Genomic DNA, 17,807 nt, shown 5'->3' on the forward strand with positions numbered 1-17,807 from the left:
ATCTTCCAAAGAATCTAATGTTTTCTTCAACAATTAGCTTTGGGCCAAAACAACCTATGTTTGAAAATTGTTAAAATAAGAAGTAAGATTGTCCAATACTGTTTTAAGTCTAAGCCCAACTGAAACCAGTAACAAGGAGATAAATTTGAACTGAACACAATACGTCGTTAGTCGCTACCATCATTCCTTATTGTTAGTTCTTATGCAAGAGGGAAAAATGGTTACAGCCTTTACGACATGGGAAAAGTGTGTCTGCTAAGTAAATGTTTGCAAAAAGTTAATCTATAACCATTTTGAATAAAACTAATCCAATTACTTGTATAGTGTTATTGAGCTATCAATTATGTCGATACATCGTTACAAATTTTCTCAAGACAAAAATCACTAAAAAGAGCCAAAGCGATCTACCTACCCTAAATAGTAGTATGAAAGAGATGTATATGTCTCCATGGTACCCAACAGAACATAACCATAAAAACTTTGAATTTCTTTCTTGAGAAACAAGCAATTACTTCTAATGGAAATGAGTTTGGAAAAAACGAAGTAGACATTCTTGTATAAAGACTTTAGGATTCCTCTGATTTCTCCAATACAAATACATTCCCTTTCCCATCTCTCCCTACTTGTAAATCTTCGTCTAAATATCTGCCAAATTCTCGGAATCAAGGAATCAAAATAAATAAAATTATTAATGTGATTACGTTTTATATCTTCATTAAAAAGGATACGAGATCTCAAATAGTCCCTCAGGGTTAAAGATTCCCAGCAGAAGATTCATATTCTTCTTGAAAATGTTCATCAACTGATCTGGCATGATCGTTGAGCTTTCATAAGTAATCTCAACACTCTACAACACAGAAACGCAAATCCATCAAAACGCAATCTAAACCCGAAAAACGCCAAAACGCCAAATTGTAACATACCGTTTTAGAAATGATCTTGAAATTGGCGACGATTCTAAACTCGCCGTCGTGTAGATTCAGTCCACGGACATCGAATTTCAATACATGGACCGTTTTGCCCTTGGTTAATAAAATAAAAAAAATTTAAATTAAAACGTCATCATTACCAGGAAAAGCTGTCTGAATCCGCTTTTTGATTAATTATTACCTGAGCAATGTCGATCTCTTGAAGAAGATCTCCGAGAGAGACGAAGTCTCGAAGACCCAACTTAGTTCGTTTAGAACCCAGTACGGTGATTGTACTGTAAATGAGTTTCCAGCAACCTCCGATCTTGTCTAACTCTCCGGTCGGCTCCGGCGTCGGATTCCGACACTCTAATAGCTTCACCAGACCCTCGATCTCTGCTTTTTTATCCGATTTAACTCCGAAAACTCCTCTATTGATCCCTTTATCATTCCAAAAATATTGTCCATTGATAACATTGAAATCAAATTCTAATCTTTTGCACCAGCTAATAATTCAAACCGGAGAAAGTAAAGATTATTTTTTGAAATGATTGAATCTAAACTCACCTTGGAGAGCTTCGTAGAGTTCTTCTTTAATCTGGGAAACTGTAATATCTTCTTCTTCTTCTTCTTCAACTTGTTGTTCGTTTGGGGAGGAAGCAGAGCTCTGTTCTGTGACTTTGCCGATGCACATGGGCCGGAGACGAAATGGGTTGTCGCTAAAACTCAGCGTTTTGCCATTTAGATTGATGAAAGGGAGCAACATCTTCGCGTTTCCTGTTCTTCTTGAGATTGCTTCTCGTGAAGCTGCCATTGGCGGTGGCTGGATAAGCTTACTCGACATTGCCAGATGTCACTCCGTCGGCAGCGAACCGAATGAAACTTGAGAAGAAGAAGGAAGGGTTCAAGAGATGATTTGAGGAGAGTGAATTTTATGGGGAGGAGAATCGACAGCTTTGGTTCATTATCTAATCTTTTAGCATCCAATCTATCTACCACCACCACCATACACTATACAATAGTATAAAACTAAATTAGTGATTTAACTTAACAAAAAAAAAAAAAATTAGTGATTTAATTTTTTGGTGGATATAAGACTTGTTTTATTGAGCTTAAAAAAATAACTTAATACTTTGTCCAACATTTTTTTTCATTGAATAATAATTAGATATATTTTTACTTTCCCATACTATATATATATTAATTGACACTAAATTAATTATGAATTCCATGATGTTTGCTCTATTTGTTAAACATGATTAGGCTAATCAGGTGACCATTAGATCTAAATATCTAATCAACTAAAGCGTCCAGTACGACTTGATTATGGAAACTCGTTTCTCGATGCAATTTCAAAAGATCATGTCCCATTGTTTCTGTTGTAGTTCAGTCCAAAAGCTGGTTTTAATAGTTGTGTCAGAAAGTTATCGTTGAGTTGCTAACGTTAACTTTACTATTTATATTCACCAATTCACATGTTAGTAAGGTTGTTAAGTAACAAGTACAACACTTGTTTTAGACATTTAAAGAAAAAATAAATAAATCAAAGTGGCACTTTTGTGGGTATTTGTGATTAACCACAAAGTATCAAACATAGCCATGGTCTGTTGGGGTTGAACAAACGAAAAAGAAGTTGTCATGCTCTGTTCTTTGTGGCAAGGCCTTAAAACAGAGTTTCGAGTGTCTTTGGTTTGAGTTGTAGAGTCTTGTCACGGCTACCATAAGTAGATTGATATCGCCTATCGGATATTTAAAATGTTGTCAGTCAAAGAAAATGTCACATGCTTTACACCAGAAACATTGAATCAAATTGCATTGAATCAAAATTTCAATGGCTCTAGCCCTGGCCAGCGTTATGCTTTAAATTGCCTGAGCTCACTATTCTCGGACTGTACAAAATCACAGCAGAAGATGGAGAAACCAGGGGAGATGGAGAAACCAGGGGAGAGAGCTTGTGAACAGCATTAGGAATCCAAAGCCAAATACATATACTTTTGATCACAAGTCCAATAAGGAATATATAGTGTTTTTCTTTTACTTTTTAGCGACAAATCTCTCCGGAAATTTAGTTTTTACTTAAATCGAAGAAACTGGTTTGAGGTTTGGTCTATGGTAAACCGAACTCCGTTAATATGAAATAAGGTTGGATTGGTTCAAACTTGAAAGTGTAGTTTAGTGACCATGAAGAGTGCATTATCTAATTGCAGTTGGCAGTTGCTTGCTACATTAGTAGTTTATTATGCTTTGTGGTTTCCAAGAATTTATATACTAATCCATGCCACTATGGAGATAAAGTGATATGATTAGTTAAACATTATTTCGACTAATTAAAAACCTATAGAGATTAAAACTTCTAGCATGGTATATATTTTCTGGTTACAAGTAGGTGTTAAACACGTCAACAAGCACTAATTTAAATTAGTATCTAATGTAATATCCTTTTCCTTGCTAACTGCTTACAAACTTCCTTTAAAACGGAGTTTAATAAATTACTTTCTGCTTTTTTTATGTCATTTGAAGAAAGAAAAAGATAATAGAAAAGTTAAAAATGAAATTGTGGAGTGCATGTGGAGATGCTCGGTGGATAATCTTTGCCATTTGACTCTTCTCAATGGACACTTAACTAAAAGAAAACATCAATAAAAGTACTTCAAAATAGATTAACAAAGGAAATTATCTAATTATTTAAGCGTAATTTTGTCTTGTTCCCTTAAAGTATGCCAATATTAATTACTGTTAATCCTTCGTATAAAACAATAATTAAGCAAAACAGCTCATGCGTACCCACAATGATTCGGTCAATAAATAATTAAAATGTGTCTCATTCATTATGCGAGTCTCAAGGCTATAGTTAAAGTCAAAAAGAAATATTCTAGTATTGTTTATTATATACACCATGTAGTATTAAACTATACGACAAACTAAAAGATAAGCTCGACATACACATCAAAATATTTTTGGAGATTTGGCATTGACCCTTTAATCAGAAAATGAATTTACATTAACTGATAAAAGAAAATTGCAGCAACCCGTGAATCTACACGAAAACATAACATTACAAAAGGTCAAAACCTTTATATACAAAATTGGCATTAAACAAAAAAATCAACTCCTAAGAAAATCATTTCATTTTCTCTAAAGAACTAGACACATGCATATCAAAATACAAAAACACAAATACCTTAAACTTGGTTTTTCGAATCTATTATTCATGAAATCCAAGAAAATTATGTTCTTAATCAGAATTTTCTTAAAAATATAGTAACAACAAAATGGAAAACAACTTAACTCCAAAGTCTAGAAACATTTTTAGATTTCACTTTCTTCTTGTGTCTCAAAAACAGAGCTCTGCTCTCTGTTTTATCTTTTTCTCTTTCTCTCAATTCACCAGTGTCTACCACCTCCTCCTTGTGAACTGCCGCCTCTTCTTGGAAAAAATCCACCTTTCTTAGGTTTAGGTATCTCATGAATGTCCATCACCTGTATGGTCCTTTGCTTTTTAGCTGCATTCAAACCAATACAAAAGAGTCATCAAACAATCCAGTTGAGTAGAAATATGAAACTAAAAACAAACCATTCTCAGCTTGTCGGTAGTTTTGTTGCAGTCTTTTCCTAGCCGAGTCAAAATCAATTTCCTTGTGCTCCTTCTCCCTCTGTAATAACCCCCATATCAAATTCATGACCATAGTCAAAAACACTAGACACATTCAACATAGATACTAGAATACATTTTGACAGTGTTTATACCGGAATGGGACGAGAAGGTTGTTTAGCTGGAGAAGGAGACTCTCTTCTAGGAGGAGGAGCAACTGGTCTTGGCTTTCTCTCTGGCTCGCTAACGTAACTGTTCTTGCTTGATGAACCTGAATACCCATCTGTCAAAAAAATCAGAAAAGGAATAAGCTTTATGGATGATTACAAATGTTTAAAGATCAGAACTTGACGTTCAACAACTTACTCTGAGGAACCGGTGAATATCCAAAATCAGGAACCTAAGGATAACAACTGAAGATCAATGACTAACCAAGAAAGTAAAACGTGTTGTGTTTTTTTTTTTAAAGTTACCTGTTGGCGATTACCATTACGGATAGCTCTCTGCTGCGGTGAGTCCTCATCAGCTATAACGAAGAGATTTGAGATTTCTTTCAAGGGGAAAAGATAAAGAACAATGAGATTCTTTTGTACCTATCAAACTTGGAGGTTCGAGATCACCAGGCGGGTTAAGTTTGACCCACTCGTCCACTGTCTCCTTCCATTTTCTAGCAGACACAAAAGTGAGTTAGTGGTTTCTTGTTTGAATTTGAGATTTGAGCAAGAGAGAAAGTTCTTGTGAATCTGATCGTAACTTGACAAGTTTTTTAGCTAGTGTCCGAACATCGTTCGATGAATGCTTCCGAACTTTATTCACATGCCTCCCAATATCAGTTTCCTAAAGCGACCAAAACATCATATAAACTATGAATAAAGAAAGCTAAGAGAGAGTGTTAGTATTCGAATTTGACTTCACTACCTGGAGAGCTTGGAATGTTATCTCCATATCATCCAGATTCTGAAGCAGCTCAACCAAATCTTCTTCCGACTTAAAACAACAAACAAACCAAAACACTCTTCAAAAACTGAAACCGAATCTAGATTCAAGAGAGATATATTAAGAAGACCAACCAGATCAGGATCTTCAAGCCTCTCCTTGATTTCAAGAACACTCTTCTGCTCATCATCAAACAAACCAGCAAACGGATCGTAACCATCATCCTCCTCATCATCATCCTCGCCATTAACTGATTTCTCTCTTACTTCTTCTTCCTCCTCCTCCTCGTGAACACTCCCATTAGCTCTAGCAACGTCTCCTCCGCCTCCACCGAAGTCGCAGTTCCTACACTTGTTAGCCATGGAGGTCGCGTAGAGACGCTCGACGATGTTATCTCTCCGCCGCTTCAGCTCTTGACCGTAATCAAGGGAGGCAACGAGGATCGCTGTGTCTATAAATGTCCAGACATCGACGCCTGCGTTATCCATAACCGACCGAAAATCATCCAAATCCATCACCAAAGTTCGTTACTTTACAGAAATAGAAAAAAAAAACAGAGGAGACGACGAGATCTACAGATCTTTCTGATGAATTCAATTCATCGAGAGATTGAAAACCCAACAGAGTTTAGACTCGATTCAATCGGAATCAGATTAAATCCGATGAAAAAGGCAGACCCTTTGATTGATGAATCTGTGTTATTACAGAAAAACAGAGAAGAGAAAAAAAAAAACAGAAACAGAGAAAAATGGGAGAAGAAAGGGAATATTCCAAGTTTGAGTCTTTTAGAATATGTTTTTTTTTTATTTTGTTCGGTAAAAAATATTCTTCAGACAAAACCAATCACAAGTTAAAAGAAAAGGAGATTTGCTTTAATCAGGATGCTCTTGTCCTGGACAGAGCAAAGCTGAAGCGCAAGTTGGTATGTTGTGGTTGGGGAGATGAACATACAGCTAGAGAGAGAGAGAGAGAGAGAGGCGTGTGTTTTTCAATAATGGCGTTTACTTTTTTTTTAGTATTATTTCTTTAATTACATACTTTAGTTAATGGGCCTTTAAATTGTTGGCCCAAAATAAGTGGAGGCGAAACGGAAATTAATAAAATAGATGTTTACACATATTTAACTAATGGGCCTTTTATTCATGGGCCCATATAAGTGGATGACAATCCTTTGGATCGATTATCAACGTGTAAACCCCTGCCATTGCAGACTACTGGAAGTGGTTAATGATTTAATGTCTTTATGAGCCCACTTGCTGTTTTTAGTTTAAATCTCAGATGGACCCATTAGCTGGCGTAGAGGATGCGTACCATCATTAAAACATCAGAGTAAGTATAACTATCATCTGACTTGCTACTTTATGTTTAGCATGTCTCATTGAATATGTGACGCAGAGGTGCATTAATTGTTACTTTCTTGAAAGGTTTACTGTTGGAGAGATCTTTGGTTTACAGCTCGGCAAGACCTGGAAGGATTCTCTACGCTTGTGGCTCGTAAACTCTCTAATCAATGGTTGGTATGATTAGTTCTGAAAACTTTTTATTGTTTTAGTTCAGTTTATTGAACTGGGAACAACAAAGACTCGGTGGTTCTGACACATACAACGGTCAAGAGGCCGGCCAAATCAAAGACACGGAAACAGAAGAAGCTTGTCTGATGTGGGCTCCTCCTATGCATATCTCATCGGGTAAGCTTTCGGTTTATGAACCATTTCTTTAATGGTGAGTCTTTGGATATGAATTTGTTTATCTAAGTGATTATGTTTAAGTACTATTCTAAATATCTTTTACATGTAAGGGCTGGGGTATCAAAATGTTTTTCAAAAGGCTAATAACAATGTGATAGTGTATCCATTAGTTATCTTACAGACATTAGGAATGTAATGTCCCTTTCAAACATATTGTCAACACCTTTTCGTGAAATTTGGACTTTTACTGGAAGCATCCGATGAGTTAGCAGTGGCCATACGTCTTAATAATTATCAAATGGATTTATCCAACAGCCGCCAGTCATTTTGGCTACATGCTTGTTGGTGATTATCCGAGTTTATCAAAATCATTTCACAATTAAAAAATGTTTGCATTGAGGGTTGGTAATTCAGCTCGTTTGTGTGTATACCCAACTTTATAAGTGAGCAGTCTAGTTAAGATCAAATCTATCTCATCTATGAATTCATGTTTAAATTTACATCTGTAAAACCAAAACTAGACAATATATAATAAACATCCCTAAACATCAACACTAATTAAACAGTAAACTCATAATACTAGTAAAAACCAATAATCCTTGGAATCAATCTCAGTCCAGTAATAATTACAAACTTAAGCAAATAATCAATAAATAAAAGCTAAATTTAAAAGTGTCTCTATTAACACCTATCAAACCAAACTTTATGTTTGGCCATCAATTTCTACATATTGAAATGAGTGGTTTTAAGTCATCTCACGATTCAAGTCTGTAAACATCCCCGATCTCTTTCTAATAAATTTCCATCATGCTCATCGATTTATAGTATACACTTATATTTTATCATGCATACTCCAATGTTTATAATCTATAGTTCTTATAATCGAATTAAATTGATTAGGTTATGTTCTACACCCCCTATTGAGGATATAACTAATCTTAATCTCAATTTCTTATGAAAAGTACTAATAAAAAACTAATCATACTTGTAGTTCGTTTGTAAAAATAATATATATAATCAACATTCTTTTTTGGCTAAATTCAGGAAGAAAATATATAAAATGTGGCACCGACAGTTTATAATTTTAATTTTCCATAAGAGCAGGTGGCCCAAGGATTTGGAGAAAATAGTACATAGAATGCAATTCCAATCGAACATGGAATGTGACATATGATGTTTTAACCCATTAATAAATGTTTTTTTTGTTTCTCTTCTTTAAATTCCAGTTTTAGTTTTAAGCTAACACTTTCAAAATACGTAAGTTTCTTTCTCAACTTGTTCATATATCGATTGTCGGCAAATGTATACATATGAATGCATAGTATATATACTTGAGGTGACATGATAGTCTCAATAAGTGCACATTTTTTCCTCTAGTACCATTTCTATATGGTCAACAGTGCATTAACAGAAGGAAAGACAAATGTTGAACAGGGTGGGTGGATCCAGTTCTGATTATAGCTAGGGAAGAGTTAATGAATAGAATTAGAATATTAACTATGTATTTAACGCAAGGGAATGAAACCATTGATACAAAAGATAGTACTCACTTACAAAATTGTAAACGGCTAAAAGGTATAAAACAAATGCGGTCAACAACATACATGTAAAAGAGAATAAACACAATGACGACAGTGAAACTTCGAAATTGTACGTGCAAAATGAAGTTAGTATTACACTAGTCATGAAGTAGAAGACGGAAGAACTAACACAGGGAAATAAATGTTAGGGCGATCCAATGTATACCAAATATATACATTTCATTCCCGAGAAAAATGAGAGTTGAGTCAAAATTACAGTGGTTACTAGTAGTATTTTTTTTACTACTGGTTGTAATATTATTAACTTTTGCCGACAATTTAATAATGGCCTTAGAATTTTTTTTTAAAGTTGACTTGAGCGCTAGGGTTCAATATGTGTAAACGACTGCGTTCCATTCACATTACCAATTACTGACGCTTCACTCTTCAGACAATTGGAGTAGGACGACAGAGACTTCCAAAGCGACACATATTTTGTGGGTCCCCCACTTTCTATATTTTTTTTTGGGTAGTTGATACTTCCAATTATAAAAATATCAAAAACACTTTCACTGGTTTACTGGTACCTCTCTCTCTCTCTTCGTCTTCTTTCCATATACGCGTCTTCTTCTGCTTATTGTACACTAGCCCCACTCCTTAACTATCTGCTGACTCCTCTTCTTTCACTCTCTACTACTCTCTTGAAATCTCTTCCTTTTCTATTTAATGTGAACCTGTGTGTGTGCACATTTGGAATAATAAGGAAAAGCCTGGTTCCAATAAAAAAAACACTTTCTCCACACGGCTCTTCCCCCACAATCTTTCTTTTTTCTCCATTGCTTCTAATTATAAACTGTGAACAATCTCACCCAAAACCCCTCTGAGATTCTTCTTTGGTAACTGCTCATTGCATGCTTTCATGGTAGTTGAAACGACTGAGTTTACTCGTTTGCAGAACTCGGAAGCTACCTTTCTCTTTCTCTGTCTCTAGACCGCGTGCCCCGTGAATCCCTCATTGTATTTGGGAAGATGAATACTGGTGGTCGGCTCATAGCCGGTTCTCACAATAGGAACGAGTTCGTGCTAATCAATGCAGATGAGAGTGCCAGAGTAAGTTTCACCCTAAAAACTGAAACTTTTGTTTTTTTTGTTCTCTCTGTACCCATTGGTTGTAAAGTTAGTTCATTGTTCCGTGTAAAGGTTGTGCCTTTTTGTCCTTTTGGATCTGGGTTTTGCATTTACTCGTCAAAATCGATTAGGGTTTTTTCATTTACAGTGGTAGTTTTCGTCGGTGGGGATTGAAATTTTGAATTCATTAGTGGTTAATTTGTTCAATTGAAGCCCCAAATCTAACTGCTTTGTTTGAAAGAACAAAACTTTATAGTTAATTTGTCCTAATTGAGATACATTCTATGTAATTATTTGATTTAATTTAGTTTGGGTATGTGTAGTAACTACTCTTATTACAGACAAATTTAACTGCTTAGTTTGAAAGATCAAAACTTTATAGTTAACTTGTCCTGATTGAGATACATTCTATGTATATTTGATTTAGTTTAGATTTGGGTCTGCTGCTTTTCTGATGTGTAGTAACTACTCTTGTCACAGATACGTTCAGTGGAAGAGCTAAGCGGGCAGTCATGCCAAATCTGTGGAGATGAGATAGAGCTCTCAGACGATGGAGAGTCCTTTGTGGCGTGTAACGAGTGTGCTTTCCCTGTATGTAGAACTTGCTACGAGTACGAGAGACGTGAGGGGAACCAGTCTTGTCCTCAGTGCAAAACCCGTTACAAACGCATCAAAGGTAACAAACACCCTTAAAACTCTTTCGAACTAGTACAAAGGTTGTGTTATGTCCAACTCACAGAGGTTATCTCAGGGAGTCCAAGGGTTGAAGGAGATGAGGAGGACGATGGAATCGATGATCTTGATTTCGAGTTTGATTACAAAAGTGGGCTTGGAGGATCTGAACAAGCTTCTGACACTTTCTCTCGCCGCAACTCGGAGTTTGATTTGGCTTCTGCTGCACACGGCTCTCAGATTCCATTGCTGACTTATGGAGATGAGGTTTGGTTTCTTACTTTTCTCCCAACTACTCTCAGTTTTTTTTTTCTTTCCCCTTGGCTCATTTGGTTTTTTACTTTGTTAGGACGTTGAGATATCTTCAGATAGACACGCTCTTATCGTCTCTCCATCACCTTCCCAAGTCAATAGGTATCAAGCTCATTTCGCTGACCAGACTCGTAAGTCCTCTTCTTTTGGTTTTACTAATGTTTCCTTTCATTAGCTATTGTGTCTTGGGACGAAACTAATATTACATGATGTGGTTTTGGTCTGTTGTTATTTTTTTCTGTCACAGCACATCTAAGACCAATGGTACCACAAAAAGACCTTGCGGTCTACGGATACGGAAGCGTCGCCTGGAAAGATCGCATGGAGGAGTGGAAGAGAAAGCAGACAGAGAAGTTCCAGGTGGTTAAACACGACGGTGACTCCACCTTAGGCGATGGAGACGACGCTGAGATTCCCATGTAAGACAAGAAAGAGTCACAAACCAATCTTTTGTTTCATAGTAACTTAAAAGAGCTTTTGATTTGATATTAGGATGGATGAAGGAAGACAGCCACTGTCTCGAAAAGTACCGATAAAGTCAAGCATGATCAACCCTTACAGGATGCTGATCATCCTCCGTCTCCTCATCCTCGGCCTCTTCTTCCACTACCGTATCCTCCACCCCGTCAAAGACGCCTACGCCCTGTGGCTAGTCTCAGTCATCTGCGAGATATGGTTCGCTGTCTCGTGGGTTCTCGACCAGTTCCCAAAATGGTACCCCATCGAAAGAGAGACGTACCTGGACCGTCTCTCTTTAAGATACGAGAAGGAAGGGAAACCGTCCGAGCTAGCTGGTGTTGATGTCTTTGTTAGCACGGTGGATCCTTTGAAAGAGCCTCCGCTTATAACAGCCAACACTGTTCTGTCTATCCTCGCGGTTGACTACCCTGTGGACAGAGTTGCTTGCTACGTATCTGACGATGGTGCTGCGATGCTAACTTTCGAGGCCCTTTCGGAGACGGCTGAGTTTGCTAGGAAGTGGGTTCCGTTCTGTAAGAAGTATAGTATAGAGCCGCGTGCTCCTGAGTGGTACTTTTGGCATAAGATGGATTATTTGAAGAATAAAGTTCATCCTGCGTTTGTTAGGGAGCGGAGAGCTATGAAGGTTTGTTTCTTTTTTTGTTGCATAAGTTTTTTTGCCTTTTATTGGATATTAATAGCGTTTTTTTTTTGGTGGTTGCAGAGAGATTATGAGGAGTTTAAGGTTAAGATCAATGCTTTAGTTGCGACTGCTCAGAAAGTTCCTGAAGAAGGGTGGACTATGCAAGATGGTACTCCTTGGCCTGGTAATAATGTTCGTGATCATCCTGGCATGATTCAGGTGAGAGACGTTTACTGTTTCATATTTGTTCTGTGTGGTATACTTAGGCCTGCAGATTCGGTTCGTTCGGTTCAACATAAATCTTACCGATTTAACCTGAAGTAAAGTTCGGTTTGGTATTCAGTTAGTTCGGTTTTTGAAATCTCTATGAAAGTTTTTGATTTCGGTTAGATTTTGGTGTAATTTTGTTAAAATTTTGGTTAAATTTGGCTAGCTCGGTTAATTCGGTTTGAAACATAGTTAGATCGGTTATTCCGGTTTGGGTTTTTGGTATGTTTTTAATGGAAACCGAAATAACTGATTGCAGAACCAAACCAAAAACCAAAACTTCTAACCGAAAACAGCATTTCGGTTTGGTTCGGTTCAAAATCCCAAGTCTAGAATATACTCTCAAAACTAATCTGTTTATTTTTTTCCTTGTTTGTTTCTGTGGAAAGGTATTCCTTGGAAACAACGGTGTACTCGATGTAGAGAACCACGAGCTACCTAGGCTAGTGTACGTTTCTCGTGAGAAGAGACCTGGATTTGACCATCACAAGAAGGCTGGAGCCATGAACTCCTTGGTAAAATAATCATACTCAATCCTTGAGTCTATTCTTTGAGTTGATAATCTGATTCTGTCTGTCGTTTTCATGTTTGAAGATACGAGTCTCAGGGGTTCTATCAAACGCACCCTACCTTCTCAACGTTGACTGTGACCACTACATCAACAACAGCAAAGCACTAAGAGAAGCAATGTGTTTCATGATGGATCCTCAGTCAGGAAAAAAGATCTGTTACGTTCAGTTCCCTCAAAGATTCGATGGGATCGATAAAAACGATAGATACTCTAACCGCAACGTTGTCTTCTTCGATGTAAGTGTGTACACAGTTAGTATACATATTTGCTTTTTTTATTAGTCAACTAACTTTTTTGATCTCAACAGATTAATATGAAAGGTCTTGATGGACTACAAGGGCCGATATACGTTGGAACAGGATGTGTTTTCAGGAGACAAGCGCTTTATGGATACGACGCGCCGAAGAAGAAGAAGACTCCGCGCATGACTTGCAACTGCTGGCCTAAGTGGTGTTTCTTTTGCTGTGGTGGAAGAAAGAATCGTAAGGCAAAGACAGCTGATAAGAAGAAGAAGAAAGAAGCTTCGAAGCAGATACACGCGCTGGAAAACATCGAAGAAGGTGCGACCAACAACAACAACAATAACGGTAAATAAAACATTTTCTTTTCAACATCTATTTTTAGTTTGTTTATTACTGAACACTTTATTGTTTCTTTCATGCAGTGAAGTCACCAGAGGCGGCGCAGCTGAAGCTGGAGAAGAAGTTTGGACAGTCTCCTGTCTTTATAGCCTCTGCTGGTATGGAGAATGGTGGGCTTGCTAGTGAGGCTAGTCCAGCTTCTCTCCTTAGAGAAGCAATCCAAGTCATTAGTTGTGGATACGAAGACAAATCCGAGTGGGGTAAAGAGGTAAATAAAGATCTCTTTAAAACATTTTCTTTCATGTTTTGTGATACAGTTCTTGATATCTTTTTGTGAAATTTAGATTGGGTGGATCTACGGTTCTGTCACTGAGGATATCCTAACTGGTTTCAAGATGCATTCTCATGGCTGGAGGTCTGTTTACTGTACGCCGAAGATCCCTGCTTTCAAAGGATCAGCTCCCATTAATCTCTCTGACCGTCTACATCAAGTTCTTCGGTGGGCGCTAGGGTCCGTTGAGATTTTCATGAGCAGGCATTGTCCTATTTGGTACGGTTACGGAGGTGGTTTGAAAGGGCTTGAGAGGTTGTCTTACATCAACTCTGTGGTGTATCCATGGACCTCTATACCTCTTCTCATCTACTGCTCTCTTCCAGCTATCTGTCTTCTCACCGGGAAGTTCATAGTCCCTGAGGTAATAACACTAAAAGCCTATCTTTTAACTTTTGTAATAAGTATGAATCTTTATTGTTTAATCTTTGAATTTCCGAATAAACCAAGTCCTCTTAAATTTGTTGAGATTTTTATAGATCTACCGAAAGTAAAGAACAAATAGAAATCTTTAACTGAATCCAAACTTAAATCTAAACGGCTATATATAAAAAAATATATATCATTCTACTTAATAAATAATTAACTAGATAATGTATTTGGAATCTCTCTGCATCAGTTCTTATGTTCTTTCTTTTCTTGTTGTTCTTGCAGATTAGCAACTACGCAAGTATCCTCTTCATGGCACTTTTCGCGTCGATAGCTGTCACAGGCATCCTCGAGATGCAATGGGGCAAAGTAGGGATCGACGACTGGTGGAGAAACGAGCAGTTTTGGGTGATAGGTGGCGTTTCATCTCATCTCTTTGCTCTCTTCCAAGGACTCCTCAAGGTTTTAGCCGGTGTCAACACAAACTTCACGGTCACGTCAAAGGCAGCAGACGACGGCGAGTTCTCAGAGCTTTACATCTTCAAATGGACGTCTCTCTTGGTCCCTCCGACCACGCTACTGATCATCAACGTGGTTGGAGTCGTTGTGGGAATCTCTGATGCGATCAGTAACGGATATGACTCGTGGGGACCGTTGTTTGGGAGATTGTTCTTTGCTCTTTGGGTGATTCTACATCTTTATCCTTTCGTGAAAGGTTTGCTTGGGAAACAGAACAGGATGCCTACCATTATTCTTGTCTGGTCGATTCTTCTGGCTTCTATCTTGACGCTTCTTTGGGTGAGAGTTAATCCCTTTGTGGGTAAAGGTGGTCCAACACTAGAGATATGTGGTTTGGACTGTCTTTGATTGATACACAAGAAACGTTTTTCCACACAGAGGTTAAGTAGAGAGGAGAGTCTCAGAAGATTTGTGTAACTGTGTTTTATTATTATTGGGGAGAAAAACATATTAGATTGGAAAAGAAAATGGAATTAGATATGTAATGTTTTTGTTTGGAAGGTGTTGTATTGTAGATATAGAAGAAGGTTATTGTCTATTTTGTTCTTGTTATATATTTTTTTGTGGTGAAAGTGATTCAAAGAGATGTTGTATTATTAGTTCTTTCGTTGAATATTTTGTGACATCTTCTGCGTATTCGATATAAGAAGGATGGCTTCATCTGTAATTGTTGAGAAATGTATGTTTGCCTGTAAATACGCAGAGTTAGTCTCTGTGAAGTGTGAACTTGTTGTCTGAATTATATTGGAGTTCTAGTCCGTGAGTATTCACGTCCTGCTTTCTTTCTCGAGAGACTTTGGAACACGAATCAGTCAAAGTCAACACGACTCTTTGACTGGAATCTTTTGGAGCCAAAGTTCCAAACCTTGGCATTGTTTCATTTGTTTTTTTTCATTCTTCACTTATTCGTAAATTCAAGTCAATAAACTCACTGAGAAAGTGAGAAATGAGAATATAGAAACTTTATTGTTTAAAACTAACTCAATGTGAATAAATTTAAAATTCATTAAAAAAAAACTAACTCAATGCACAATCATATTTCTTTAAATTAGTGTGCAATGTATCAAAATAAAAGAAAATAGAGTAAACACTTGCAGCAAAGTTTATATAACCCACAAAATACTATTGCAATGATACAAAATTCGGTCTTTCATTTAGTTTGTATATTTAAAAAGGGAATTCACTAAATCCTATTTGCATTTTTTATATAAACTGGGTTTACCAGTATTGTTTTGACTTTGCTTTTTAACTTGTAAAGAATTATGGAAATTGTCAACATTTTGTCTGCCAAAGCATATTGAACGGCTAAATAATTGTATTTTATTTTTCTTTTTGTATTGTTCAGGTGAGAGCGCTTCGAAATTAAAGTATTATAGTTAGTTAAATAACTAAATATAATTCTAATTTATAAAAGAAAGAGTCATCGAAAAGACAAAAGCTTACCCAAGGGGGTAGAGTAGATACGCGTTTCGTGACCAAGGCAAATAGGTCAAAATAAGCACTGAGACGACGATGGAGAGAGATAAATAGAGGGAGATTTCGCAGCACCAACGTCGTAGTTTCTCATGGCCTTCGAAACGTTTTTCAATATTACGTGATCCTCGAAGAAATCAACCACATATAAAAATAAAATAAATCGAATATACAACAACATTGCAAGAGAGAATTATTTTCAGAAAGAAACTTGAACACAACCTGATTTGTTTTCTTTGTAATGGAGAAGAGGAGAAGAGAAGAGATGATAACGGAGGCAGAGATGGAAGCAGCTCAACATCTGATAGAGCTAAGCGACGAAGAGAGCAGTCTCGATATAATAAAGAAGAGGAAGATTGAGGAACTATTCGGTAAAGATGATATTTATCAAGATCAATGCACGAAAGAAATGGTTATCGCCAGAGTATTGTCATCGAACAAGAAGAAGAAGAAGTTTAGAACGCTCGAGAGCATTTACAAGGCGACGCGACCTATGAGGGTCGTGATAAGATGATGAAATTAACAACTCTCTTAGGTTTAATATCTTAGGGTTCTTGTATTACATTATAATAATGGTCTTGTTTGAGCATTTGCATGGCGACGAGACCAATATATCAGGATCGTCGCTGGATGATGAAACAACTAATGAAGCTCAGGGATCTGTTATTACATTTATCATCTTATTTATAAACATTTGTAAATAGTTCGATGAACATGAATGAAGGTTAAATGGTTTAAAAGAAATAAAAAGAATGATACAATTTTACCAATAAATTTTTTTTGATACAATCAGTCAATGCACGTCATTTTATTAAACAATGTACGTAGTTCACAAATAAAAAGTTGTTACTCGTGAACGATCGAGGTAAAGATTTTTAAGATCATAAGAACCAATCGAGAGAGATAAAAGATCAACTGATTATGAATTATGATCGATGACTCACGGCTAGTAGCTTTCCAACGCGTAGAAGTCTTTGTTAGTAATAATAATAAGCGTGTTGGGGTTTTATATTTGCACAGTTGATACTCTACCAACCATTTTGTACCTTTATAAATTTATATCAGTTTTCCCATAATCGTAATAACAAGAAAAACTAATTCTGGAATGTAGTTGACAAGGTTTATTTAATTTTGAAACAAAATATATGTATTGACAATTACGTTTGTATTGTATATGTCACTCATGGTAATATATGTGTGCTCGCACAGCAAAGTTGCCAAAGGTTTCAACTTTTCAAAAGAAGCTAGTAAATATATAGAACGTTGGTTGAAGTATTTTGTCCATATCATAGGTTAAGAACGCCTTCATGTCGTTGTGTTGTTCACTGTCTTCGTGTTCTTCCTTATGTCCCAGTCTTGGCTCGGTTTATGCTTCAAAATCATATCGCTACTTTAATCGGTATCATATAGTTTCAATTGTTTTTACTTCCTTTTTCTAAATTTTTTTGGTCGTAAAACTAAGTTTAGAAGTTTTATTTTTTGTTAATAAACTTTGTAAACCTCAATATTCATTTCTTGAATAGCAAAAAAAAAGGGTTAAGAACGTCATGTCCATTTTAGAATTGCAAGAAAATAGCAACACTTTATCAAAACAAAATAAATTACTTTTGTAAGATCAATTCATATGTGAAAGCTACAACCAACGAAAACAGAATAAGAAAAGGTTTTCCGACAAGAAAGTTTACCAAAGACAGAGAGATCTGGTTTGCCTCCAGTTCACGCCTTCGCTTTTGGCTTTGTATTCATGTGGAGGCAGCAATACAAAAATATTATTCATTTCAGTAAAACATAAGAAACAAATGAATAAAGAGCGTAAACTAAATTTTCTAAATTTTAGA

The 17,807-nt window shown here is 36.5% G+C and overlaps 4 protein-coding genes across 6 annotated transcripts; 2 read left to right on the forward strand and 2 right to left on the reverse strand.

The window, feature by feature from the left end:
• Window positions 1-298: 298 nt before the first annotated feature.
• Window positions 299-1,920, reverse strand: LOC103855836 (fibrillin-5, chloroplastic). The gene is made up of 5 exons (XM_009132878.3): window positions 1,476-1,920; window positions 1,111-1,349; window positions 924-1,022; window positions 729-847; window positions 299-645 (listed from the first exon to the last, which is right to left on the reverse strand). Exons 1-5 carry the CDS (start codon window positions 1,750-1,752, stop codon window positions 567-569), a joined length of 813 nt encoding a protein of 270 aa, XP_009131126.1. The 5' UTR covers window positions 1,753-1,920; the 3' UTR covers window positions 299-566.
• Window positions 1,921-4,013: 2,093 nt separating this feature from the next.
• LOC103855837 (probable mediator of RNA polymerase II transcription subunit 26c) lies at window positions 4,014-6,444 on the reverse strand. Of its 2 annotated transcripts, XM_009132879.3 has the most exons (9): window positions 5,571-6,442; window positions 5,419-5,487; window positions 5,255-5,337; window positions 5,094-5,167; window positions 4,974-5,026; window positions 4,867-4,900; window positions 4,656-4,783; window positions 4,483-4,561; window positions 4,014-4,411 (listed from the first exon to the last, which is right to left on the reverse strand). In XM_009132879.3, exons 1-9 carry the CDS (start codon window positions 5,949-5,951, stop codon window positions 4,293-4,295), a joined length of 1,020 nt encoding a protein of 339 aa, XP_009131127.1. In that variant the 5' UTR covers window positions 5,952-6,442; the 3' UTR covers window positions 4,014-4,292. The 2 variants fall into 2 exon arrangements, with proteins under 2 accessions (XP_009131127.1, XP_009131128.1); XM_009132880.3 differs by lacking the exon at window positions 4,867-4,900 and having other exon boundaries at window positions 5,571-6,444.
• A 2,803-nt stretch (window positions 6,445-9,247) lies between these two features.
• Window positions 9,248-15,092, forward strand: LOC103855838 (cellulose synthase A catalytic subunit 5 [UDP-forming]). 2 transcript variants are annotated; one of them, XM_033286895.1, is made up of 13 exons: window positions 9,248-9,754; window positions 10,253-10,448; window positions 10,524-10,711; window positions 10,794-10,887; window positions 11,004-11,175; window positions 11,249-11,861; window positions 11,940-12,077; window positions 12,515-12,640; window positions 12,720-12,932; window positions 13,004-13,256; window positions 13,361-13,545; window positions 13,622-13,972; window positions 14,263-15,092. In XM_033286895.1, the coding sequence occupies exons 1-13, from the start codon at window positions 9,674-9,676 to the stop codon at window positions 14,842-14,844; spliced, it is 3,192 nt and encodes a 1,063-aa protein (XP_033142786.1). In that variant the 5' UTR covers window positions 9,248-9,673; the 3' UTR covers window positions 14,845-15,092. The 2 variants fall into 2 exon arrangements, with proteins under 2 accessions (XP_033142786.1, XP_009131129.1); XM_009132881.3 differs by having other exon boundaries at window positions 9,252-9,754; window positions 13,004-13,283.
• Window positions 15,093-15,354: 262 nt separating this feature from the next.
• Window positions 15,355-17,794, forward strand: LOC103855839. Its single transcript, XM_033286926.1, has one exon. The coding sequence runs from the start codon at window positions 16,211-16,213 to the stop codon at window positions 16,481-16,483; it is 273 nt and encodes a 90-aa protein (XP_033142817.1). The 5' UTR covers window positions 15,355-16,210; the 3' UTR covers window positions 16,484-17,794.
• Window positions 17,795-17,807: the final 13 nt, after the last annotated feature.

Source organism: Brassica rapa, chromosome A03, assembly GCF_000309985.2.
Source record: "Brassica rapa cultivar Chiifu-401-42 chromosome A03, CAAS_Brap_v3.01, whole genome shotgun sequence".
Classification (NCBI taxonomy): Eukaryota; Viridiplantae; Streptophyta; class Magnoliopsida; order Brassicales; family Brassicaceae; genus Brassica; species Brassica rapa.

Bases quoted from the DNA above. Each gene is read 5' to 3' on its own strand.
- LOC103855836 (XM_009132878.3), bottom strand. From the start codon at position 1,752: ATGTCGAGTAAGCTTATCCAGCCACCGCCAATGGCAGCTTCACGAGAA. The intron at 1,350-1,475 runs GTGAGTTTAGAT...GGAATGATAAAG, and splicing joins ACTCTACGAAGCTCTCCAAG to GGATCAATAGAGGAGTTTTC. The intron at 1,023-1,110 runs GTAATAATTAAT...TTATTAACCAAG, and splicing joins AAGAGATCGACATTGCTCAG to GGCAAAACGGTCCATGTATT.
- LOC103855837 (XM_009132879.3), bottom strand. From the start codon at position 5,951: ATGGATTTGGATGATTTTCGGTCGGTTATGGATAACGCAGGCGTCGAT. The intron at 5,027-5,093 runs GTACAAAAGAAT...TCTTCGTTATAG, and splicing joins CGAACCTCCAAGTTTGATAG to CTGATGAGGACTCACCGCAG. The intron at 4,562-4,655 runs GTATAAACACTG...GGGTTATTACAG, and splicing joins AACCTTCTCGTCCCATTCCG to AGGGAGAAGGAGCACAAGGA.
- LOC103855838 (XM_009132881.3), top strand. From the start codon at position 9,674: ATGAATACTGGTGGTCGGCTCATAGCCGGTTCTCACAATAGGAACGAG. The intron at 10,449-10,523 runs GTAACAAACACC...AGGTTATCTCAG, and splicing joins CCGTTACAAACGCATCAAAG to GGAGTCCAAGGGTTGAAGGA. The intron at 11,176-11,248 runs GTAAGACAAGAA...ATTTGATATTAG, and splicing joins GACGACGCTGAGATTCCCAT to GATGGATGAAGGAAGACAGC.
- LOC103855839 (XM_033286926.1), top strand. From the start codon at position 16,211: ATGGAGAAGAGGAGAAGAGAAGAGATGATAACGGAGGCAGAGATGGAA.